The sequence below is a fragment of the Globicephala melas genome, chromosome 9, assembly GCF_963455315.2.
Source record: "Globicephala melas chromosome 9, mGloMel1.2, whole genome shotgun sequence".
Lineage (NCBI taxonomy): Eukaryota > Metazoa > Chordata > Mammalia > Artiodactyla > Delphinidae > Globicephala > Globicephala melas.
Genome location: NC_083322.1, coordinates 6305336 through 6330512, shown reverse-complemented (window position 1 = coordinate 6330512; position 25177 = coordinate 6305336). Strand labels below are relative to the sequence as shown.

Here is a 25177-nt window from a genome sequence, read left to right as displayed (position 1 = left end):
GCAAGGGTAAGAATAATTGAATGCATTTACACAGAAAATAACCACTGACATTAGAATTTTCTTCGTATTAAGCCTGTATTTACTTTTTCTTGGGAGGTGTATGTGGTTCTTTGGTTAAATATTTGTTAATAGAAGGTTGTAATACAATAGCACATTAAATTCATATCTCAGAATTTTGACTACAACGCCAATGATGAAAACAGTAGAGACAGAGATCACCCACCTTCTGCAGAGTGAATCCAAATCTCTCTACTCAGAGCGACTACCTCTAAAGGAGTCATGTGCTTCTTTGCACGGTGCTTCTCATATGCGTGAGCCTTTGCTAATTTTTATTAAGTGTACAGTCTAAACTCCTTGTGTTTGGGGGAAATCATGGAGAGACATATGCCCTAGTTTGAGCAAAATGGGTTAGGACATGGAGAAGACGATTTTAAGGTGACAGAGCAAGGAGAGTTGGCATAGGTCACATATGACCACCAGAACACGTTGGTAGAACATGGAAAAGTGCTTTGGGGAAGCCTAGAAATTATTAGGTGAAGAGTATTCAGTAGAAGAGTAGAAAAGGGATAGGGACTTAGCTATTTTTATCCATATATTAAAAAGAACTGTTGCATCAGGAAAGCCACAAAGGTCTCAGAAACGTAGGTCACGTGTAATTTCTATCAACACATAATGAATGAGACCAAGGGCAATGTAGTCTCTGACTGTCAGAGGTGTTGAGAATGTGGCTGAAACCTTCCAGGGAAAAGGAGAAAGGGAGAAGTCTAGAGGGTAGGCCAAGCCTACTTCCAAAAGCATCTTGAACTTTTACAAAAGACTATAATTCATCCCTGTGCTGTTAGAAGAAATAGTGGTAGTATTTTCCAAAAAAAGATTCCATTTTGTACAAATATGAGAGAACAGAAAAGTTTTATTATAATAACAATAAGCAAACAGTTCAACTGGGTGGGACAGCAGTTAGTTTCCCAAGAAAAGGAGAGAACTGGTTATTCAGCAAATTGGTTGGTGTTGGTCAAAGAGTTTCTACAGATACATCTGAATATACCAAACATTGTTCTCTTATCTGTTGAATCTCTTTCACTCTTTCTCGCATTTCACATAGTTGAGTTCTGAAAGATCTATCTTCCAGACAACTCTGTTCGTCAATGGGCAGACGATAAGGAACAATTGAGTCCTTCTGTAAAATTGTAAGTAAACAAATTTCCATTCATCTACAAAGAATTCTATAAACATCTCCATCTATAAGCTTAACTAATGCAAAGAACTGATCTTTCTCATAAACTATAAGGTTAAGATGATCACTGTGATTCTGAGGGTAAAATAAGTGAGACGAAACCACAGGGGGAGATTACCTACCAATCTAGAAAGAATCTAGAGGAGAAACATTTACTAGGGATAAACAGAGAAAGCTTGGGGTCATTTTCTTTGGTCTCCTGCATTCCTTCTCTCTGTGTCTCTGAGAAAGAATTCACAATTAGGGAGCATCAATACATTGTGCTTTGGAGTTTCACAGAGAGTCTGTCCCTCCCCTGTTAAATCAATCGACATATACCAATTCCCAGCAGTGAGCTTTACTCTCCTTAGTCCTGAGAGTCTGAGAGACAGAAAAACGAGAATGCTCTGACTTACATGGGGCAGGGCCAGCTGAAAATATGCAGGAAGTATAGACACATTTTCATGAAGTTGGATCTTAATGTTTAATTCTTAAACAGAGAGAAAACAAAAGAAACCACCTTCAACAGGCCTAAGATGAATTCAAGTATCCCGCTCTGATTCTCAACTTCGTGTCTGGCATTTTGCTGCCTTGCAGCACAGAAAGCCTCCCTTTCTGCCAACTGCCTCCTCATTTGCATCTCTTGCTTTTGCTGTTCTAGTTCATCCTCCAGCATTCTGATTTTCTCTTCGTACTCCTGTCTTATCTGCGCTTTCTGTCTCGCTAGCTCTGCTCTGTAATTTTCTTGTATCACTAGGATTTGTTTCTGAATCTCCTCCTCGACCTTTTGATACGTGTTGTTCGTGAAGCACCTGCCTTTGCGCTCTGCGACCACGCGCTGAACCAGGACCAGCAGCTGCTGCCTCTGGTCCTCCTGCTCAGCTCCCGTCGCCCTGTTGTTGAACACACAGTAGCGGTCTCCGAACTTGTCCATCAGCTCTCGAATGACTTCTGGAGCTTCCTTTAAGTAATCACGGAAATCGGTGCCTTCCAAGGCATCTTTCCGGGTGAATAAGAGAATCATGTGTTTCCTAGCTCTCTCTCCAAACATTTCCAGGACCTTTTCCGTGGCTCTCTGCTCTTCCGGCGTGTACCGGCCCAGTGGGATGACGAGGAGGAGAGCATGAGGCCCTGGGGAGGTCAGGGCCATGCAGCGAGCAATCTCCTTGCAAGTGTCAGCATCCTGTACCTCTGTGTCAAAGATGCCTGGCGTATCCACAACGACGACTTCCCTCCCGTTCCAGGTGCTGTCTCCTTTCTTACAGGACCTGGTGATGGATACTGCAGAAAAGCCCGAAGGAAACACTTTCTTTCCGAGGATGCTGTTTCCTGTTGCACTTTTTCCTGCCCCAGTCTTACCCACTAAGACGAGTCTCAGTTGTGAATCTCTGGGGTCTTGGTTTCCAAGCCCTGGCACAACAGGAAACAAAAGCTGTAGTGTTAGAAGGAACTTCAACCGTCTCCCCTGCAAGGCTCCTGCCCACTGGTGCCCTTCTCTGTTGCCTGCTAGGGTCCTCCGCACTCAAGGGATGTCTATAGAAAGCCCTCTGGGCTCGTGTTCCTCTTGCAGTCTTTGGGGACTGCCCAGGTACTTTTCAGCATCCCCCCTGAGCTTCTTACTGTGACCTTGTGTAGGTAAGTGGCCCACAGAGGAGGAAACAAAATGGTTAAGAAGAGAACTCTGAGCTGCTACTGGTAGCTGTTCTTCATAAGATAACATAGGAAGTAACACAAAATTGACTTGCGTATTTTACTTCCTAGGAAAGTTCGAAGTTAATAATCAGAGCAGCAGAGCACAGCAACTGAAACCTTAAGTAACATACCAAGTCATCTGATAGCTCTTTCCGTGTTTGTATTCAGCAGGTCTCTGCATATCTCTTTAACGTGTCTATAAAGTCAAAGTCTGCCCGATTTGTTAGGCATAGACCCAGGACCGGCGGGAAGAGAAATGGCAATCACGTTTGAGAGGCTGTTTTCCCGAGAAGACAGACCCTGCCAGCCGGCCCTTGAATGTAAGACTGATTCCTGCGTGAGGAATCCTGTGTTATAACTACCTATTTCTGCTTTGAGACAATCCATACACTATCCCGCTTACACCCTTATAGACACTGTTACAAACTCCAATTCGTTTTCAGAGCTATCATCCCCAGTCACCCAGTTCCTCAGGCTAAAAATCTAGGCATCACCCTTGACTCCTCTCTTTCCCCTTCTTTCCATATCCAACCCATCACCAGGTTCTCTTGGCTCCAAATCCGTTCGCTTCTCTCTATTTTGAAGATCATCATACTAGCCCAAGTTACATCCCCGTCCATGCCTCAGTGGTCTGCTAACTGGTCTCTCTACTTCCGCTTTGGCCCTTTCAGTCTATTCCGTAAAGTGGAATAATCTTTTAAAAATATCAATCAAACAGAAGAGGGAAATCGCAGAACCTCCCACTCTGGCTTCCACAAAATCTGTAGTTCATCCGCATCTCCCACACACTTTATGGTGAAGCTTCTGCTGATCCCTGGATCCCTAAGGCAGAGTTTCTCACATTTGATAACCAGAATCCTGGGGTGAAGGAAGTAAATTTCCCAAAGCTGAGAACACTGGATACGGATGCCTAAGATTACCTACGGAAAAATGTGGATGGGAGTTCAGGCTATTATGTAGTTAGGATCACAATGGAAGATTCCAACCTAGGGATATCCTGAGGGCATTGGTTGACCTTAGAGACAGGACATAGGAAAATCATGGCTGGCGAGATAAAAAGGCCCCAAGGGCCAGTGCCAACACTGCAACAACTGGCCAGTGTTGACAGCAAATGGACGGCGATCTACAGTAGGTGGCAGACACAGCCGTGAATTATTCCCTCTCTGTACTCATGCCTCTTGGGAATGTGGATTTGCAGCTACTCTCATCAAGAGGCTGGGTCCGTTTCTCCAACCCTTGAATCTGACTGGGCCACGTGACTTGCTTTGGACGGTAAGATCGTGAAAACATGATCAAGCAGACTCCAAAAGTGCTGACTTACTGTAGTTTGCCTTCTCTTTCTGCTTTTCGGAACCTTACGACTGCCCTGGACTAGCCTACTAGATGCGGGACACAAGGGCCTGTTATCCCTGTCCCCCTGGTCTGCCCAAGAGCTTGCTGACTACCAGACATGTCCATGAGGCTACCCAAGATTATCCAGTTGCATCCTGAACCACCAGCCTACCACACATGCATGAGTGAGTCTGGCTGAGATTAGCCAAGTTGATCCAGACCCAAAGACTGCCCAACTGACCCAGAAAACCAAGAGCCAGCTAAACGGTTGATGTTTTAGGCTCCTAAATTGTGGGGTGGTTTGCTAAACCAGCAGAAGCTCAAACGATATAATCAATGTCTGTGGATAAGGGAGTAGAGGCAGGGTTATGTGAGGAATGGAGTGATCAGTCTGTTGAATTTGTTGGTTATAGTGAGGCCACCAGCAGCAGGGAATTTAAGGAACTGAATGAGGAATTAATTACATCCACGTTCCTCCTTCCCAATCCTCTCTTGGGCTGAAGAGAGGGGCAGAGAAACAATCAGGGAGGCTACAGCCCACTGTTCTGGTGTGTCCACGCTGTAGGAAGTAGCACATAAGAAACCTCACCAAGTCCGGATCAATCAGGATATTCTAACTCTCTTCCTCTTAGCTGTTTAGCTACATCACAAGAAGAAGGCGTAGAGGGTCGAGAGAAATGAGAGAGCAGAGTAAACGAAGGGAAAATAAGAAATGTGGTTGAAAATGTTTTGCTCTTGTGCAGAGGGGGGCTGACTGACGGGACAGGAGAGACCCAGCCCTCCTCCCCCAAGCCTGGCCGGTCTAACCCCGAGCAGCCTCTCACCATGGCTGGTCCTGGAGTTGCTGGGGTAAAGGGCTGCCATTGTAGTTTGAATTCCTGGAAATAAAGAAAAACAACTATGTCATTTCAGGTAAATGGAGAGTAACTGGAAACTGGAAATGTCAACCTCATGTAACCAACAGTTTCTTTTTCTTTTCATAAACTTGCTTGCTACTCGATTTCTCTTCCTCTATTTCCCAATACTTCTCCATTCTCTGTTTTCAGTCTCACTTTCAGATTGTTCATTTTTCTTTACACAAATGTAAGTGCTTCAGGGCCTTCCTCGGCACTGGTTCTGGGTGCCCTCGCCCACTCTATTCAGTGAATTATTGCTTTGAATGCCATTTGTACGTAGCCTGCAGCCTAGACTCTTCTCAGAGTTCCAAACTGTCAAATCCCCATTCAACTTGTCCAGTTGGCAACTTTATGGGCATCTCACAGAGAACTCAGACAAAATGGAGCCCTTGACCTCCATCCCCAGCCTGGTCCCCATTTCAGTAAACGGCACCCCCAAATGGCTCATGCAGAATCTCGGGGTCACATCCACAACACTTCCTTCCTCACTTGCTCATCGGTCTGTCACCAAATCCTATTGATTTTACTTCCAAAAATGCAAAACTCTCCATTTCTCCGCATCTCCATGTTAATCCAACCCACTGTCATTTGACTGTAAAGGTAATAGGCTCCCAACTGATACTGCATCTTCAATCCCTTCTCCACTCAATAATCAGACAGCTTTTTAAAACTGAAATTTGATTTTTTTTCCTTGCTTAAATTCCCTAATGGATTCCTTTTGCTTTTTATTGTTCAAATAGTTGAAAACCCTTGGAATGGTCCAAAAGGCCCTGCATGATCAATTACTCTCTCTCTCTCTTTGAAAAGACTTGAGCCATACTGGTCTCCTCAACGTCCCATGAATCCTCTAAGCTCCCTCCAGCTCCTAGACCTTTGGGGAATATTTCCCCCTCCCTGGAGCACTCCCACACCCATCCAGTGCCCAGCTCATTTCTGCTCAGCCCTGAGGCCACAGTGTTCTGTTATTTCTCCAGAGAGGGCTTCTCCATCCCCATCACCAACCAACAAGTTAGCTCTGGTGTGGAGTTTGTGCTAGCCACACTCCAAGGCTTTCTACAGAATACGTACCACAATAGGAAGTTGTTCGTCTGATTTTTTTACTGTCTCCTCGTAGACTGTAAGCTTTGTGATGGTGAACCGTCTGTGTCTTGTCTGCCCCGTTATTCCCTAGGGACAAGCACAATGTTGGACAAAGCATGGATCTCAATAAGTATTTGTTAAATAAATGAATTGATTAAAACAAATCCCCCTGATTCTTGCCTTCTCTCTGATTGAGCTTTACGTCCAGCCTAATCCGGCTTGTGAAAAAGATTACCCTTTCCTTATTTTTTAAAAACTTAATTAATTTATTTTTTGGCTGCATTGGATCTTCATCGCTGTGCGGGGGCTTTCTCTAGTTGCGGCGAGCGGGGGCTACTCTTCATTGCAGTGCGTGGGCTTCTCATTGCAGGGGCTTCGCTTGTTGCGGAGCACAGGCTCTAGGCACGTGTGCTGCGGTAGTTGTGGCACGTGGGCTCAGTAGTTGTGGCTCATGGGCTCTAGAGCTCAGGTCTTGTAGTGGTGACACACGGGCTTAGTTGCTCCATGGCATGTGGGATCTTCCCGGACCGATGATTGAACCTGTGTCCCCTGCATTGGCAGGCAGAGGCTTAACCACTGTGCCGCCAGGGAAGTCCCCTATCCTTTCCTTATTAACAACACCTAGCATCCTTGAAACACGGTAATACGTTTTAAAGGTTTTCTTTCATTGCTACCTACTAACGTTGGGCAACGGAGAAAGCCATTTGAAGAACTCTTAGCAGATCAGATTTTAAGTAGGACAGGCTGAAATGCTAGTTGTTAAAGAAAGCGTGTCTGATAGGAAGCCAACAAATACAAATTTCAAACACTGTTAGAAAGACAGGCACTTCCTCTGAAAGTGGATTAGGAATAGGAAGTAGGAAACAGCTTCTTGTAAACTGGGAGGAGAAATCACAGAATTTTTAAAAAATCAGCTTTGGTCACATAGTTGATGTTGGTGATTGATTTCAGGAGAAGGAGTAAGATACCAGAACTAGGAAAACAAAAGGTTTGGGGTGTTTCTTAAACACCATTAAGAATGGTGTTTCCATTCAGTCTGTAGACTTTCTCTTCAGCATTCTTTAATGCTGTTCTCTTTCTCCTAAATCTGATGTAAAACCAGAGGTCTGAACTTCTCTCCATACTGACACTGGATGGCTGAATTCTCCTCCTACTGCCTAAGGAAGAAGCACCCATGCATCCCCAGATTCTCCTGAACTGTAGATAGTAACATGGGCTGGCATTTCCCTCCTCCTATCTCCTAAAAGTTCCCCTTCCCCAACTCTGGGTGAAGTCCACGGCGGGACTGTTCCGAGGAGGAAGGTCCAAAGGGGCAGCTCTGAGCAGATCATTAACTAGGTAAGAGAGTCTTGGATCCTGACCGTGTGCTGGCTTTGTGACACGGGGCTGCTGACCGCGCCTCTTACATCTCCTAGTGCTCTTTTCACCACCAGCTCCCCACACAGCTAATTCTGTCTGCTCAGCCAACACAAACCGTGAAAGCTTCAACTTTACTTATAAATTCTATCAATGGTGAAAACAATCATTTTTTCATACAAGTGTCCTCTGAGCAGTGACTGCTGAAAGAGTTATCAATTTGTAGAGCTCAGCCTTCAAAACAGATTATTGCCTAAAATCAGCAAAGACGGGAAGCAGGAACCAATGAGAAATATATTCTGAGAGCAAGTTTGCAGGGAGTTTTAAGCTATAGATCCAGAAGAGAAGTCCCCCCTCCACCAAATCCCACATTTCCCTCCCTCTCTTCCCACCCCCACAAACACCCCTATTCCCTTACCTAAAAAAATTCTGGGTCCTGCTCCCTCCTCTGACTTTGAAAGCAATGCTAAACCAGGAGGTGACACTAAGCTATCAAGAAGCAAGAGGAGAGAGGAAGTGAGGGGAGGAGCTGTCCAAACTTGCTCATGCAAGAGACCTGCCCACCTTATCACCTAGCAGCACCAGAACTTCCTGCAATGATGAGATTGTTTTGTGTGACTCCGTTTGGTAGCCCTGAGCCACATGGGCTATTGAGCCCATGAAATGTGATGAGTGTGATTGAATTTTTAATTTTATTCCATTTTGATTAATTTAAAGTTAAATAGTCACATCTGCCTAGTTGCTGCCATATCAGACCGTGCAAAGACTCTATAGGGAGGGAAGAAATATGGGTCATGCTGTGAAGTTTGAGAAAAAACCACTGGGTCAAAACCAGAGAGTTGCCACTCAGAGTGTGGCCAAGATGGTGGAGTAGGAAAACCCTGAGCTCACCTCTTCCTATGGGCACACCAAAATTACAGCTATTTAGAAAGCAATTATGACCTAAAAACTAGTAGAAAAGATTTCTCACAACTAAAGATATAAAGAAGGAACCACAAGACAGACAGGAAGAGGTATAGTCAAGGCCCACACACCTAGGTAGGTGACACATAAATGGGAAGATAATTACAATTACAAAGGTTCTCCCCAAGGAGCAAGGGGTCTGGGCCCCACTTCAGGCTCCCCAGCCTGGGGGATCCTGCACCAGAATGACGAGTCCCCAAAATATCTGACTTTTACGGCCAGAGGGGCTTGCACGTGGGAGAGCAAGAAGGCTGTGGGAAACAGAGACCCCATTCTTAAAGGGCACGGACAAAATCTCCATTCTCTGAGACCCAGCATAGAAGCAGTAATTTCAAAGGAGCCTGGGGCAGACTCACTGGCTGATCCTGGAGAGCCTCCCAGAGAGGCAGGAGGCAAGGAGGACTCCCCTAGCGACGTAGACTCTGGCAGCAGCTGTTTTGGGGAGTTTACTCTATGACAAGGACACCTGTCATAGAATGGAGTCTTCTCCATTCTTAGAGTCTTCCCTCTAGCCTATTCCTGCCAGGGGCTTACCTGCCCACCAGCCAATTGGCACCAGTCCCAGAGCCTCGCAAGCCAAACAGCCAGCCATGAGAGGACTCAATGCCACTCACCAGGAAACTGGCACCAGCCCTGCACACTCAGGCAGCCACCCCAAACCTGGGCCCACCCACCAGTGGGCCAGCACCAGCCCTGGAGCACCACAGGTCCCACAGCCAGCTGCACCGAATGCCAGCCCCACCCAGCAGCAGGCCAGCAGCCAGAGCACAAGCCAGGGCCTGGCAGCCAACGGGGCCAGAAAAACCTACAAAGGATCTCACAGCAAGGTTCTGGTTCAGATTTAATGGAGAGATCAAAAGCTTTACAGACACGTAAAAGGGAAAAGAGTTCAGCACCACCAAACCAGCTTTATAACACATGTTAAAGGAACTTCTCTAGGAGAAAAAGGAAAAGCCACCACTGGAAACCAGAAAATTACGAAACAGAAAATGCTCATTGGTAAAGGCAAACATAAAGGTGGGAAATCATCTACACACGAAGCTTGTGGGAAGGTTAAAAGAGAAGAGCGGTAAAATAATTTATATCCACAGTAAGCACTTAAGGGACACACAAAGCAATTAGATGTCAAATATGATGTCAAAAACAGTAATGAGAGGAGGAGAGTGCAAAAGCAGGGATTTAAAAATGCATTGGAAATTAAGAGATCAGCAACTTAAAACAATCATATATATATATGTATATATATATATATATATACACCTCATGGTAACCACAAACCAAATATCTATTATAGATACACACCCCCCCCACACACACACACGGAAAAAGGAAAAGAGAAAAAAGAAAAAGGAATCCAAACATAACACTAAAGATCATAATCAGATCACAAGAGAAGAGACAAAAGAAAAAGAAATTTATAAAAACACCTACAAAAACAACACACAAACAATTAAAAAAATGGCAGTCAGAACATACATATCAATAATTACCTAAAATGTAAATGCACTCAATGCTCCCATCAAAAGACACAGAGTGGCTGAATGGATACAAAAATAAGACCCATATATATACTGTCTACAAGAGACTCATGTCAGATATAAGGACACACACCAACTGAAAGTGAGGGGATGGAGTCCCTCCCATCAGGAAGCTTGCACAAGCCTCTTAGATAGATTCATCCACCAAAGGGCAGACAACAGAAGCAAGAAGAACTACAATCCGCCAGCCTGTGGAACAAAAACCACATTCACAGAAATACAGACAAGATGAAGAGGCAGAGGACTATGTCCCAGATGAAGGAACAAGATAAAACCCCAGGAAAACAACTAAATGAAGTGGAGATAGGCAACCTTCCAGAAAAAGAATTCAGAATAATGATAGTGAAGATGATCAAGGACCTCGGAAAAAGAATGGAGGCAAAGATCGAGAAGATGCAAGAAATGTTTAACAAAGACATAGGAGAATTAAAGAACAAACAAACAGAGATGAACAATACATTAACTGAAATGAAAAGTACACTAGAAGGAATCAGTAGCAGAATAACTGAGGCAGAAGAACGGATAAATGACCTGGAAGACAGAATGGTGGAAATCACTGCTGCGGAACAGAATAAAGAACAAAGAAAGGAAAGAAATGAAGACGGCCTAAGAGACCTCTGGAACAATATTAAACATGCCAACATTCACATTATAGGGGTCCCGGAAGGAGAAGACACAGAGAAAGGATCTGAGAAAATATTTGAAGATTATCATTGAAAAGTTCCTTAACATGGGAGAGGAAATAGCTAGCCAAGTCCAGGAAGCACAGAGAGTCCCAGGCAGGATGAACACAAGGAGAAACACTCAGAGACACTTAGTCACCAAACTGACAAAAATTAAAGACAAAGAAAAATTATTAAAAGCAACAAGGGAAAGATGACAACACACAAGGGAACTCCCATAAGGTTAACAGCTGATTTGTCAGCAGAAACTCTGCAAGCCAGAAGGGAGTGGCACGATATATTTAAAGTTCATCGACAGGAAGAAACTACAACCAAGAATACTCTACCCAGTGAGGATCTCATTCAGATTTGAAGGAGAAATCAGAAGCTTTACAGACAAGCAAAAGCTAAGAGAATTCAGCACCACCAAACCAGCTCTATAGCAAATGCTAAAGGAACTTCTCTAAGTGGGAAACACAAGAGAAGGAGAGGACCTACAAAAACAAACCCAAAACAATTAAGAAAATGGTAATAGGAACATACATATTGATAATTACCTTAAATATGAATGGATTAAATGCTCCAACCAAAAGACACAGACTGGATGAATGGATACAAAAACAAGACCCCTATATATGCTGTCTACAAGAGACCCACTTCAGACCTAGGGACACATACAGACTGAAAGTGAGGGGATGGAAAAAGATACTCCATGCAAATGGAAATCAAAAGAAAGCTAGAGTAGCAATACTCATATCAGATAAAATAGACTTTGAAATAAAGACTGTTACAAGAGACAAGGAAGGACACTACACAATGATCAAGGGATCAATCCAAGAAGAAGATATAACAATTATAAATATATATGCACCCAACATAGGAGCACCTCAATACATAAGGCAAATGCTAACAGCTATAAAAGAGAAAATCGACAGTAACACAATAATAGTGGGGGACTTTAACACCCCACTTACACCAATGGACAGATCACCCAAACAGAAAATTAATAAGGAAACACAAGCTTTAAATGACAATAGACCAGATAGATTTAATTGACATTTCTAGGACATTCCATCAGAAAACAGCAGATTACACTTTCTTCTCAAATGCACATGGAACATTCTCCAGGATAGATCACATCTTGGGTCACATATGAAGTCTCAGTAAATTTAAGAAAACTGAAACTGTGTCAAGCATCCTTTCTGACCACAACACTATGAAATGAGAAATAAATTACAGGGAAAAAAGAAACATAAAAAACACAAACACATGGAAACTAAACAGTATGCTACTAAATAACCAAGAGATCACTGAAGAAAACAAAGAGGAAATGAAAAAATACCTAGAGACAAATGACAATGCAAACATGACAATCCAAAACCTATGGGATTCAGCAAAAGCAGTTCTAAGAGGGACGTTTCTAGCAATACAGTCCTACTTCAAGAAACAAGAAAAATATCAAATAAACAATCTAACCTTACACCTAAAGGGACTACAGAAAGAAGAACAAACAAAACCCAACGTTAGTTGAAGGAAGGAAACCATAAAGATCAGAGCAGAAATAAATGAAACAGAAAGAAAGAAAACAGTAGCAAAGATCAATGAAACTAAAACCTGGTCTTTGAGAAGATAAACAAAATTTATAAAACTGTAGCCAGATTCATCAAGAAAAGAGGGAGAGGACTCAAATCAATAAAATTAGAAATGAAAAAGGAGAAGTTACAACAGACACCGCAGAAATACAAAGCATCATAAGAGATTATTATAAGCAACTCTATGCCAATAAAATGGACAACCTGGAAGAAATGGACAAATTCTTAGAAAGCTATAACCTTCCAAGACTGAACCAGGAAGAAATAGAAAATATGAACAGACCAATCACAAGTAATGAAATTGAAACTGTGATTTAAAATCCTCCAACAAATAAAAGTGCAGGACCAGATGGCTTCACAGGTGAACTCTATCAAACATTTAGAGAAAAGCTAACACCTATCCTTCTCAAGCTCTTCCAAAAAATTGCAGAGGGAGGAACACCCCCAAACTCATTCTACAAGGCCACCATCGCCCTGATACCAAAACCAGACAAAGATATCACAAAACAGAAAACTACAGGCCAATATCACTGATGAAAATAGAGGCAAAAACCCTCAACAAAATATTAGCAAACCAAAGCTAACAATAGATTGAAAGCATTATACACCATGATCAAGTGGGATATCCCTCAGGATGCAAGGATTTTTCCATATCCACAAATAAATCAATGTGATACACCACACTGACAAACTGAAGAATAAAAACCATATGATCAACTCAATAAGTGCGGAAAAAGCTTTTGAGAAAATTCAACATCCATTTATGATAAAAACTCTCCAGAAAGTGGGCAGAGAGGGAACCTACCTCAACATAATAAAGGCCATATACAACAAACCCACAGCAAACATCATTTTCAATGTTGAAAAATTGAAAGCATTTCCTCTCAGATCAGGCACAAGACAAGGATGTCCACTCTTGCCACTATTATTCTACATAGTTTTGGAAGTCCTAGCCAATACAATCAGAGAAGAAAAAGAAAGAAAAGGAATACAAATTGGAAAAGAAGTAAAACTGTCACTGTTGGCAGATGACGTGATACTATACATAGAATATCCTAAAGGTGCCACCTGAAAACTACTAGAGCTCATCAATGAATCTGGTAAAGTTTGAGGATTCAAAATTAATACACAGAAATCTCCTGCATTCCTATACACTAAAAACAAAAGATCAGAAAGACAAATCAAGGAGACAATCCCATTCACCACTGCAACAAAAAGTATAAAATATTGAGGAGTAAACCTACTTAAGGAGGTAAAAGACCTCTACTTAGAGAGCAATAAGACACCGATGAAAGAAGTGAAAGACAACACAGATGGAGAGATATACCATGTTCTTGGATTGGAAGAATCAATATTGTGAAAATGACTATACTACCCAAAGCAATCTATGTATTCAATGCAATCCCAATCAAATTACCAACGGCATTTTTTACAGAACTAGAACCAAAAATCTTAAAATTTGTATGGAAACACAAAAGAACCCGAAGAGTCAAAGTAATCTTGAGGGGGAAAAAAAAGAAAAAACGGAGCTGGAGGAATCTGACTCCCTGACATCAGACTTCAGACTATAAAGCTACAAGAAACAAGACCACATGGTACTGGCACAAAACAGAAATATAGATCAATGGAACAGGATAGAAAGCCCAGAGATAAACCCACACACCTGTGCTCAACTAATCTATGACAAAGGGGGCAAGGATATACAATGGAGAAAAGACAGTCTCTTCAATAAGTGGTGCTGGGAAAACTGGACAGCTACATGTAAAACAATGAAATTAGAACACTCCCTAACACCATACACAAAAATAAACTCAAAATGGATTAAAGACCTAAATGTAAGACTGGACACTATAAAACTCTTAGAGGAAAACGTAGGAAGAACACTCTTTGACGTAAATCACAGCAAGATCTTTTTTGAGCCACCTCCTAGACTAATGGAAATAAAAACAATAATAAAGAAAGGGGACCTAATGAAACTTAAAAGCTTTTGCACAGCAAAGGAAACTATAAACAAGACAAAAAGACAACTCTCAGAATGGGAGAAAATATTTGCAAATGACACAATGGGCAAAGGATTAATCTCCAAAATATATAAATGGCTCATGAAGCTCAATATCAACAAACCAAATTCAAAAATGGGCAGAAGACCTAAATAAAGACCTAAAGACCTTAATGTCTTTCTCCAAAGAAGACATACAAGTGGCCAAGAGGCACATGAAAAGCTGCTCAACATCACTAATTATCAGAGAAATGCAAATCAAAACCACAATGAGGTATCACCTCAGACCAGTTAGAATGGGCATCATCAGAAAATGTACAAACAATAAATGCTGGAGAGAGTGTGGAGAAAAGGGAAACCTCTTGCACTGTTGGTGGGAATGTAAATTGATACAGTCACTATGGAGAACAGTATGGAGGTTCCCTAAAAAACTACAAATAGAATTACCATATGACCCAGCAATCCCACTACTGGGCATATACCCTGAGAAACCATAATTCAATAAGACACATGCACCCCAATATACATTGCAACACTATTTACAATAGCCAGGTCACGGAAGCAACCCAAATGTCCATCGACAAACGAATGGATAAAGAAGATGTGGTACATATATGCAATGGAATATTATTCAGCCATAAAAAGGAACGAAATTGTGTCATTTGTAGAGACGTGGATGGACCTAGAGACTGTCATCCAGAGTGAAGTAAGTCAGAAAGAGTAAAACAAATTTCGTATATTAAGGCATATATGTGGGATCTAGAAAAATGGTACTGATGAACTGGTTTGCAAGGCAGAGATGGAGACACGGATGTAGAGAACAAATGTATGTAAACTCAGGGGCGAAAGCGGGAGAGGGGGCATAAATTGGGAGATTGGGATTGACATATATACACTAATATGTATAAAATAGATAACAAATAAGAACCTGCTGTATAGCACAGGGAACTCCACTTTGCTGTACTGTAGAAACTAACACAACATTGTAAAACAACTATACACCAATTAAAAAAAAAGAAAAGAAAGTGAGGGGATGGAAAAAGTCATTCCACACAAAGGGAAATCAACAGAAAGTCAGAGTGGCAATACTTATATCAGCTTAAATAGACTTTAAAGACTCTTACAAGAGACAAAGAAGGACAATACATAATGATCAAGGGATTGATCCAAGAAGAAGAAAAATTATTGTAAATATACATGGACCCAACACAGTAGCACCTAAATACATGAAGCAAATATTAATGACATAAAGGAAGAAATTGATAGTAACACAATAATAGTAGGGGACTTTAATCCCCCACTTATATCAATGGACAAGTCATCCAGACAGAAAATCAATGAGGAAACACTGGCCTTAAATGACACATTAGACCAGATGAACTCAATGACATATAGAAAGCGTTCCATCCAAAAGCCACAGAATACACATTCTTTTCAAGTGCACATGGAACATTCCCTAGGTTAGATCACATGCTAGGCCACAAAACAAGCCCTGGTAAATTTAGGAAAACTGAAATCATATCAAGCATCATTTCTGACCACAATGCTATGAGACTAGAAATCAACTACAAGAAAAGAAACTAAAAAACTCAAATACGTGGAGGCTAAATGATAGTCTACTAAAAACCAATAGATCACTGAAGAAATCAAAGAGGAAATGAAAAGAATACCTAGAGACAAATGAAAATGAAAATATGGCAATCCCAAACCTATGAGACACAGCAAAAGCAGTTCTAAGAGGGAAGTTTATAATGATGCAAGCTCACCTTAGGAAACAAGAAAAATCACAAATAAACAAGTTCACCTCACAACTAAGGGAATTAAAGAAAGAAGAATAAACAAGACGTAAAGTTAGGAGAAGAAAAGAAATCATAAATATTAGAGCAGAAATAAATAAAATAGACTTAAAAAACTATAGAGTAGATCAATGAAACTAAACAATGGTTCTTTGAAAAGATAAAAAAATTGATAAACCTTTAGCCAGAATCATCAAGAAAAAAAGGGAGAGGGCCCAAATCAATAAAATCAGACATGAAAAAGGAGAAGTTACAACTGACACCACAGAAATATAAAAGGTTACAAAGGATTATAAGAGACTACTATGAACAACAATATATGCCAATAAAATGAACAACAGAGAAGAAATGGAAAAATTCTTAGAAAGGTACAATCTCCAAAGACTGAACCAGGAAGAAACAGAAAATATGAACAGACCAATAACCAGTAATGAAACTGAAGGAGTTATTAAACGACTCCCAACAAACAAAAGTCCAGGACCAGACAGCTTCACAAGTGAATTCTACCAAACGTTTATGAAAGAGTTAACAGCTCTCCTTCTCAACTGTTTCAAAAAACTGCAGAGGGAGGAACACCCCCAAACTCATTCTATGAGGCCAGCATCACCCTGATACCAAAACCAGACAAAGATATCACAAAACAGAAAACCACAGGCCAATATCACTGATGAAAACAGATGCAAAAATCCTCAACAAAATATTAGCAAACCAAATCTAACAATACATTAAAAGGATCATACACCATGATCAAGTGGGATTTATCCCAGGATGCAAGAATTTTTCAACATCTGCAAATCAATCAGTGTGTTATACCACATTAACAAACTGAAGAATACAAATCATACGATCATCTCAATAGATGCAGAAAAAGCTTTTGATAAAATTCAACATCCATTCGTAATAAAAAGTCTCCAGAAAGTGGACATAGAGGAAACATACTTCAACAAAATGAAGGCCATATATGACAAACCCACAGCTAACATCATACTCAACAGTGAAAAGCTGAAAGCATTTCCTCTACGATCAGGAACAAGACAAAGATGCCCACCTTCACCACTTTTATTCAACATAATTTTGGAAGTCCTAGCCACAGGAATCAGAGAAGAAAAAGAAATAAAAGGAATCCAAATCAGACAGGAAGAAGTAAAACTGTCACTGTTTGCAGATGACATGATACCATACATAGAAAATCTTAAAGACGCCACCAGAAAACTATTAGAGCTCATCAATGAATTCAGTAAAATTGCAGGATACAAAACTAATACACAGAAATCTGTTGCATTTCTATACACTAGCAATGAACTATCAAAAAGAGAAATTGAGAACACAATCCCATTTACCATTGCATCAAAAAGAATGAACTACCTAGGAATAAACCTACGTAAGGAGATAAAATACCTGTACTCTGAAAACTGTAAGACACTGATGAAAGAAATTAAAGATGACACAAACAGAATGGAAGATAATACTGTGTTCTTGGATTGGAAGAATTAAGATTGTTAAAATGACCGTACTACCCAAGGCAATCTACAGATTCAATGCAATCCCTATCAAAATGTCAACGGCATTTTTTACAGAACTAGAACAAATAATTTTAAAATGTGTATGGAAACACAAAAGACCCAGAGAAGTGGAAACAATCTTTTTTTAAAATTCCTTTATTTATTTCTCTTTATTTATTTTTGGCTGCATTGGGTCTTTGTTGCTGCGTGCGGGCTTTCTCTAGTTGCAGCAAGCGGGCGCTACGCCCCATGTCCCCTGCCTTGGCAGGCGGATTCTTAACCACTGCACCACCAGGGAAGTCCAGCCAAAACAATCTTGAGAAAGACAGTTCTGGAGGAATTACACTCCCTGACTTCAAACTATACTATTTAAAAAGCTACAGTAATGAAAACAATATGGTATTGGCACAAAAACAGACACATAGATTAATGAAACAGAACAGAGAGCCCAGAAATAAACCCATGCACATATGGTCAAAGGAGGCAAGAATATACAATGGGGAAAAGACGTTCTCTTCAATAAGTGGTGCTGGGAAAATTAAACAGCTACATGTAAAAGAGTGACATAAGGACATTTTCCAACACCATATCCAAAAAGAAACTCAAATTGTGTTAAAGACCTAAATGTAAGACTGGATATCATATAATCCCTAGAGGAAGACATAAGCAGAACCCTCTTGACAGAAATCGCAGCTATATTTTTTTGCATCTGTCTCCTAAAGCAGAGGACATAGTATAAAAGCAAAAGTAAGCAAATGGGACCTAATTAAACTTCAAAGCTTTTGCACAGCAAAGGAAACCATCAACAAAACAAAAACACAACCTAGAGAATGGGAGAAAATATTTGCAAATGATATGACACATAAGGGGCTAATGTTCAAAATATAGAAGCAGCTCATACAACTCAACATCAAAAACAAACAACTTGATTTAAACAGGCAGAAGACCTGAATACACAGTTTCCCAAAGCAGACAAACAGATAGCCAACAGGCACATGAGAAGATAGTCAACATCATTAATCACCAGGGAAATGCAAATCAAAACCACAATGAGAGATCACCTCACACCTGTCAGAATGGCTATCATCAAAAAGAACACAAATTACAGAAGTTGGTGAAGATGTGGGGAAAAGGGACCCCTCCTGTACGTAACTTGGTGCAGCCATTGTGGAAAACAGTATGGAGGCCCCTCAACGCTAAAAATAGAAGTACCATGTGACCCCACAATTCCACTCCTGGGTATATATCTGAAAAAACAAAACAAAAACAAAAGCACTAATTTGAAAAGATACATGCACCCCGATGTTCACGGCAGCATTATCTACAATTGTCGAGACATGAACGCTACCTAAGTGTCCATCAACAGATGAATGGATTAAGAAAATGTGGTATATATATAGACACAACGCAATACTACTGAGCCATAAAAAGAAAGAAAATTTGCCATTTGCAAGAACATGGATGGACTTGGAGGGTATTATGCAAGTGAAATAAGTCAGAGAGAGACAGACAAATACTGTGTAATATCACTTATATGTGGACTCTAAAAACTACAACAAACTAGTGAATAGAACAAAAAAGAAGCAGACTCACAGATACAGAGAACAAACTAGTGGTTACCAGTGGGGAGAGGGGCAATATAGAGGTAGGGAACTAAAAGGTACAAACTAGTAGGTATAAAATGAGATATAAGGATATATTGTACAAAACAGGGACTATAGCCAGTATTTTATAATAACTATAAATGGAGTATAACCTTTACATATTGTGAATCACTATATTGTACACCTGTAACTTATATAATAGTGTCCACTAACTATACTCCAATTAAAAGAAAACACAATGAGATATGAACTCACACCTGTTAGGATGACTACATCAAAAAGCCAAGAAATAACAAGTGTTGTGAGGATGTGGAGAAAAGGGAACCTCATGCATGTCGGTAGGAATATAAATTGGTGCAGCCACTGTGGAAAACCAAATGGAGGTTCCTCAAAAAAATTAAAAATAGAACTTCATACGATCCAGCCATCTCACGTCTGGGTATTTATCCAAAGAAAATGAAAACACTAACTAGTAGAGATATCTGCACCCCAATGTTCATTGCAGCATTATTTACAATAGTTAAGATATGGAGACAACCTACGTGTCCACTGATGGTTGGAAGAATAAAGGAGATACACACACACACAAATAGTATTCAGCCACAAGAAAGAAGAAAATCATGCCATTTGTGACAGCATGGATAGATCTCAGGGCATTAGGCTAAGTGAAATAAATCAGACAGAAAGACAAATAGTGTACAAACTCATTTATATGTGGAATCTAGACAAACTAAAAGCCAGGCTCATAGATACAGAGAACAGCATGGTGGTTGCGAGAGGCGGGGGCTGAAGGTGGAAGTGGGAGAAGTGGGTGAAAGGGATCAAAAGGTAAAAATAAGTAAATAAATAACTAAATAATAAGTAAATAAAATGAATACTCGTTGCAATGTGTATACACATATATAAGCTCATTACAGGCTCATATATAAGCTCACATATATACGTCAATACCAAGCTTAGAAATATTGTTTAACTGATTATTGAATCTACTGAAAAAAAATGCATGAATTTTATTTTATGCAAATTAAAATTCAATAAAGCTGAAAACTGCTGCTTGTCCCGTACTGTTTCCTGGGATGCCTGTAACATGCTGTATATTATGTGTTGCAAAAAAGGTTTGACATTTTTGAGAAAGATATGTAGAAGCATTATCGGTTTTTATGTTGTCGGGAATTTCCATAACAGCAAAAGCTTCTAATAAATGAGTTATTACAGCATCAGCTTTTTCAGGAGATAATGGAGGTGCCCATGAGAAATGAGAGTAGGTATCTACAGAATGATGAATATATTTTAACTTTCCAAAACCAGGATATTGAGTTACATCCATTTGTCAGATAGCATTAGCAGATAAGCCTTTAGGGTTAACTCCAATATTCAAACAAGGTTGATTAATGGCAGCACATTGCGGGCATGTACGGAGAATAATTTTTGCTTGTTTCCATGTAAGATTAAATTTATTTTTCAATCCTCTGGCATTAGTATGATATCTGTGATGTTCTGCTGTAGCTAATTGTACAGTACCCACTAAAGTATCAATAAAATCATTTCCAGCTACCAATGGGCCGGGTAAATGAGTATGAGCACGAGTATGAGTAACATAAAGTGGTGCAGTACGTAGTCTAAGTATCTGTTGTAGTTGCAAAAATAAGGAGTGCAGTTCTGATCCATCATTTGGGATAAAAGCGGTCTCAATATTTTTAACTGTAAATTCCACATACTGTGAGTCTGTAATTATATGAAGAGCAATTGGATAATCTTGTAACAATAGTATTACAGCAAATAGTTCTGCTTTTTGAACTGAAACATATGGAGATTATAATACCTTTTGATCATGACTGTTAGCATATCCTGCTCTTCCTGTTTTATTGGCATCAGTAAAAAAGGTTGGTCCTATAACAGGATCTGATTGAACTATTTTTGTCAAAATCTGATTAGTCTTTTTTTAAAAATTGTAAACGTTTATCAGAAGGATAAAGATTATGTATTTTGTCTATATAATGAGCACAGGCCATTTGCCAGTTATCCTCCAGCTGAAAAAGAGTTTGTATTTTTTTGTTTGAAAAAGGGATTATAAGTTTATGGGGGTCCTGACCACATAATTGTCTTAATCGTAACCTACCTTTAATAATAACATCAGCTATTTTTTGTACATAAGATTGTAATGTTTTTTGAGCTTTATGAGCTAAAAATATCCAATTTATGAGATTACTGTGTTGTTGTAGTAATCCAGTAGGGGAATGAGGAGTGTGAAATACAATAAGTCATAAATGATCCAGAGATTCAATCCGATCCAATTGTGCATCATGTATATGTTTTTCTATCCATTTAAGTTCTTGTTCCGCCTGGGGAGAAAGACCACGGTGACTATTCAATGCTGGATCGCCTTCCAAGGTATGAAATAAATTTTGTAACTTATAAGTAGGAATTCCTAAGCTAGGATGTAACCAATTAATATCTCCTAGTAATTTTTGAAAATCATTTAATGTTACAAGAGAATCTCGTCTAATTTGTACTTTCTGAGGAATAATCTGAGTATTGGTTACAATTTGTCCAAGCAATTGCCGGGGAGCACATTTCTGAATTTTTTCAGGAGCTATCTGTAAACCCCATTCTTTAAATTTCAACTCTGCTTGTTGTAACATCTGCTGTAATGTTTGCTGATGGGGATGAGCAAATAGAATGTCATCCATATAATGGAGACTACGTGCCTCAGGATACATGTGAGTAATTCCTCCAAAGGCTGATTAACAAAAAATTGGCACATAGTTGGACTATTTAACATCCCCTGAGGGAGAACTTTCCATTGAAATCTCTGAGCTGCATGTTCTTGATTTAAGGCTGGTACAGTAAATGCAAATCTTTCACAATCTTGAGGTTGTAATGGTATAGTAAAAAACAGTCTTTCAAATCTATAATCATAAGTTCCCAATTGCGAGGGAGCATTGCAGCAGGTGGAATTCCAGGTTGTAATGCCCCCATTGGTTGAATAATCTCATTAATTTTTCGTAAATCTGTCAACATTCTCCATTTTCCTGATTTTTTCTTGATTATAAAAACAGGTGAATTCCAAGGGCTAGTGGATACTTCAATATGTCCTGCTATTAATTGTTCTTGTACTAATTGGTGTAATGCTTGTAATTTTTCTTGAGTTAAGGGCCACTGCTCTGTCCATATAGGGGTATCCTTCAACCATTCTAATGGTAATGCAAATTTTCGAGCAGTGACCCCTATCCTAAATTTGGATATCCAAGCCCAGCATAATCTTTCCCTGTTTTAGTTACATGTTGGGGTTCAGTAGCATTGTTTTTATTTTCTTCCAATTTAGCCATCAAATTTTCCAACTTTGAAAGTATATCAGAAATCTCATTCTGTTGAGAAAGTGGCATTTCATTTTGTTTGCTAGCTTGCTCCTAACCTTTATCATCATCAGAAAAAGCCCCTTCATCACTGGAATCCGAAAAATCCTCTCCTGTCTCAGACACAAGGGGAGGAGGAGGGGAGGAAGGTCCTCTATAGGAGACTCACGGGGCAGAGTACGAAAAGCAGCAGAGTGATCGCGAGCAGGATTCGGACGCTGAGGACGCGCCTATATTTACTTTCAGATTCAGATTGTAATGGTTCCAGGGCAAGGGAAATTAATTTACACCAAACACGGACACATATAAGGTCTCCATGCTGATGAGCTCTTCTTAAGGTTCGCATAACCTGTTTCCAAACTTTTAAACTCAACTGGTTATGACTAGTAGGTTGAAACCAGTAACAATATTTACGTACCAGCGCAAACAATTCATCAATTCATCAAAAGATTCTGGTTTCACTTTCACTCCTGAACTCCGTAATAACTGTTTCAGGAGTTTAATGTATTGAAATTCTACTGAATGGGAATTCCCCCTTTCAGTTACTCTACTGTTGCCGAAGGTTTCGCTCTGAGCGGACCAATCTCCCCTTCGGTCCCGCCATCACGCGATTACTTACCTTCAGGTCCCTGTTCGGGCGCCAAATGTTGCAGTTTATCTTATGACAGGGTTTCCGAAAGCAACCTCATCACTCGAGATGAACTGTGCCGAAGCACAGCAGTAGAGGGCTGCCTCTCGCTCAGGCAAAACAGCGCCGTCTGTCCTGCTGTGGTAGCTTTTATTTACGCATTATCTATGTTTACATCTTAAGACTTGTTTTCTTAACATTCCAGAAATGCCAAAGCAGCAACATATGCTTCTATCGCTTATACAAGCAACAGTGGGCTTTCTTGAAGACATGCCGTGCTACGCGTCCTTGAGCTCAGAAGCGGCACAAGGACATCTCCGTGTGTTCCCATCATTCTGATTATACTGAAGCAGCACAAGGACGTTTCCTTGTGTTCTGATTATACTGAGGTCATTTCATGCATCAGTGCCCAAAGTCTCCAGGACTGCCTGCAGTCCTGGCTTACTCGCCCGCCCTCGGTTTGCCGAGGGGTGCCAGCCCCTTGCCTTGCAGAGGGGCTCTGGCCTATGGTTCACGTCTCCTTTCCATGTCCTCAGTTATTCCACTACACTTTAAAAGCCTAAACTTTATAAAGAAAACTTAACAAGTCAATTTTTTATCATTGCCCATTTGGAAGTAATAGCAACTTGAAATTTGTCTTAGAATTTCTCTATTTCCAAGTTGTAAATGGCCACAAATAATTCTGTGTAAATATATATATGTAAATGTTGCTCATTCTCTCTCATTACATTTTACTTCTATTTAACAGGAGATCAGGGATTTCAGCATCCAGATAGCAAACTGGCCATATGCCAAGCTTTCTGGATAATGAACTGAGATCAGTTATCGACCACAGACGTTCTCTTTCTGCAAACCCTAATAAAAACCAGGATGCCATAGACAATTAGGAGTATAAGTATCAGAGACAAGAGGTTTCAACAGATTTCTGGAAGGACGCATCGGAGCAGAACACCCACGGCTAACATGGCCCCAGAGAGGCTGTCCTGAGGTGCCCGCGGATGTTGACGGAAGCACCTCGGGGAGGTGGGCTTCAGAAATTTCCACTCCAAGGGGATGGGGCTGTAGGGCTGAAAGCAGGACATTCGTGGAAGAAGTGAGTATGAGACACATGATCCAGTCATCTCCTCACTTCCCCCTCATTCAGAACCTCACACTTCAAGGTCTCTCTTCCCGAGTGGGTAATTGAAGGAATCTCCCCTAGAGGTTAGAGCATCTCCAGAGAAAATCCTCTGCATTCTGGCATTTTGCATTCCCTCTACATAACAGCCTGTCCTGCGGTCACCTCAGGTGAAGCCTGCAGTCGGCACCCTCACTCAGACGTGGAACTTCCAGGTTTTCTAATGATTTATTCCAAACTACGAAGAGGCAGTCAGGGAGAGCTGCTGTTTGACGAAAAACTGCGATATGAGAGACAGTTGAAAGAGACAACGATAAACAGCAAAAATAACCCCACAGGGAGCCATACACACAGGAAACAAAACCAGGAAAAGACTAACCGAACATAAAAATCAACTTCTCTTTCAGATATCTAGATTACTAATCCTCCCACTGAAATCAACTAACAATACTGAAAAATATTACACACATTTTCTTAAAAGCACAGGTGAGCAGGCAAGAAAATAACCTTTCTCAGACGCGGAACTAAGTGAAGGTGGGCAAGTGGAGCACAGCAGCTAGCTGTCACTCTGAGGATATTTCACCAGCCCTGGAGAATTTAAAGTCTGCTTCTCAAAACCACATTGACAACAAAGACTGAGAGTTCTTGCCGCCAGCACAACCTCACTAAGAGAATTTGTAAAGAGTGTGCTTGAGGCAAGAGGAAAGTAATCAGATAGTAAATCAGAGGTTGAAAAGAAAGAAGAAAGAAAGAAGAAAGGAAGGAAAGAAAGAAGGAAGGAAAGACAAAGAAAGGGAGAGAAGATAATGGTAATAACTTCTAGGGCTTAAAAAGGAAAAAAATACACAACA

General features: G+C 40.5%; 1 protein-coding gene across 2 annotated transcripts; it reads right to left on the bottom strand.

The window, feature by feature from the left end:
• Positions 1-892: 892 nt before the first annotated feature.
• On the bottom strand, positions 893-23495 carry GIMAP4 (GTPase, IMAP family member 4). 2 transcript variants are annotated; one of them, XM_030854204.3, is made up of 4 exons: positions 23201-23495; positions 6202-6300; positions 5062-5115; positions 893-2623 (listed from the first exon to the last, which is right to left on the bottom strand). In XM_030854204.3, the coding sequence occupies exons 3-4, from the start codon at positions 5099-5101 to the stop codon at positions 1698-1700; spliced, it is 966 nt and encodes a 321-aa protein (XP_030710064.1). In that variant the 5' UTR covers positions 5102-5115; positions 6202-6300; positions 23201-23495; the 3' UTR covers positions 893-1697. The 2 variants fall into 2 exon arrangements, with proteins under 2 accessions (XP_030710064.1, XP_030710065.1); XM_030854205.3 differs by lacking the exon at positions 23201-23495 and adding an exon at positions 7988-8010.
• Between the last annotated feature and the right edge of the window lie 1682 nt (positions 23496-25177).

Coding starts and splice junctions, on each gene's coding strand:
- GIMAP4 (XM_030854204.3), bottom strand. CDS start 5,101: ATGGCAGCCCTTTACCCCAGCAACTCCAGGACCAGCCATG. Junction 2,624..5,061: donor CAACTCCAGGACCAGCCATG/GTGAGAGGCTGC, acceptor CTGTTGTGCCAG/GGCTTGGAAACCAAGACCCC.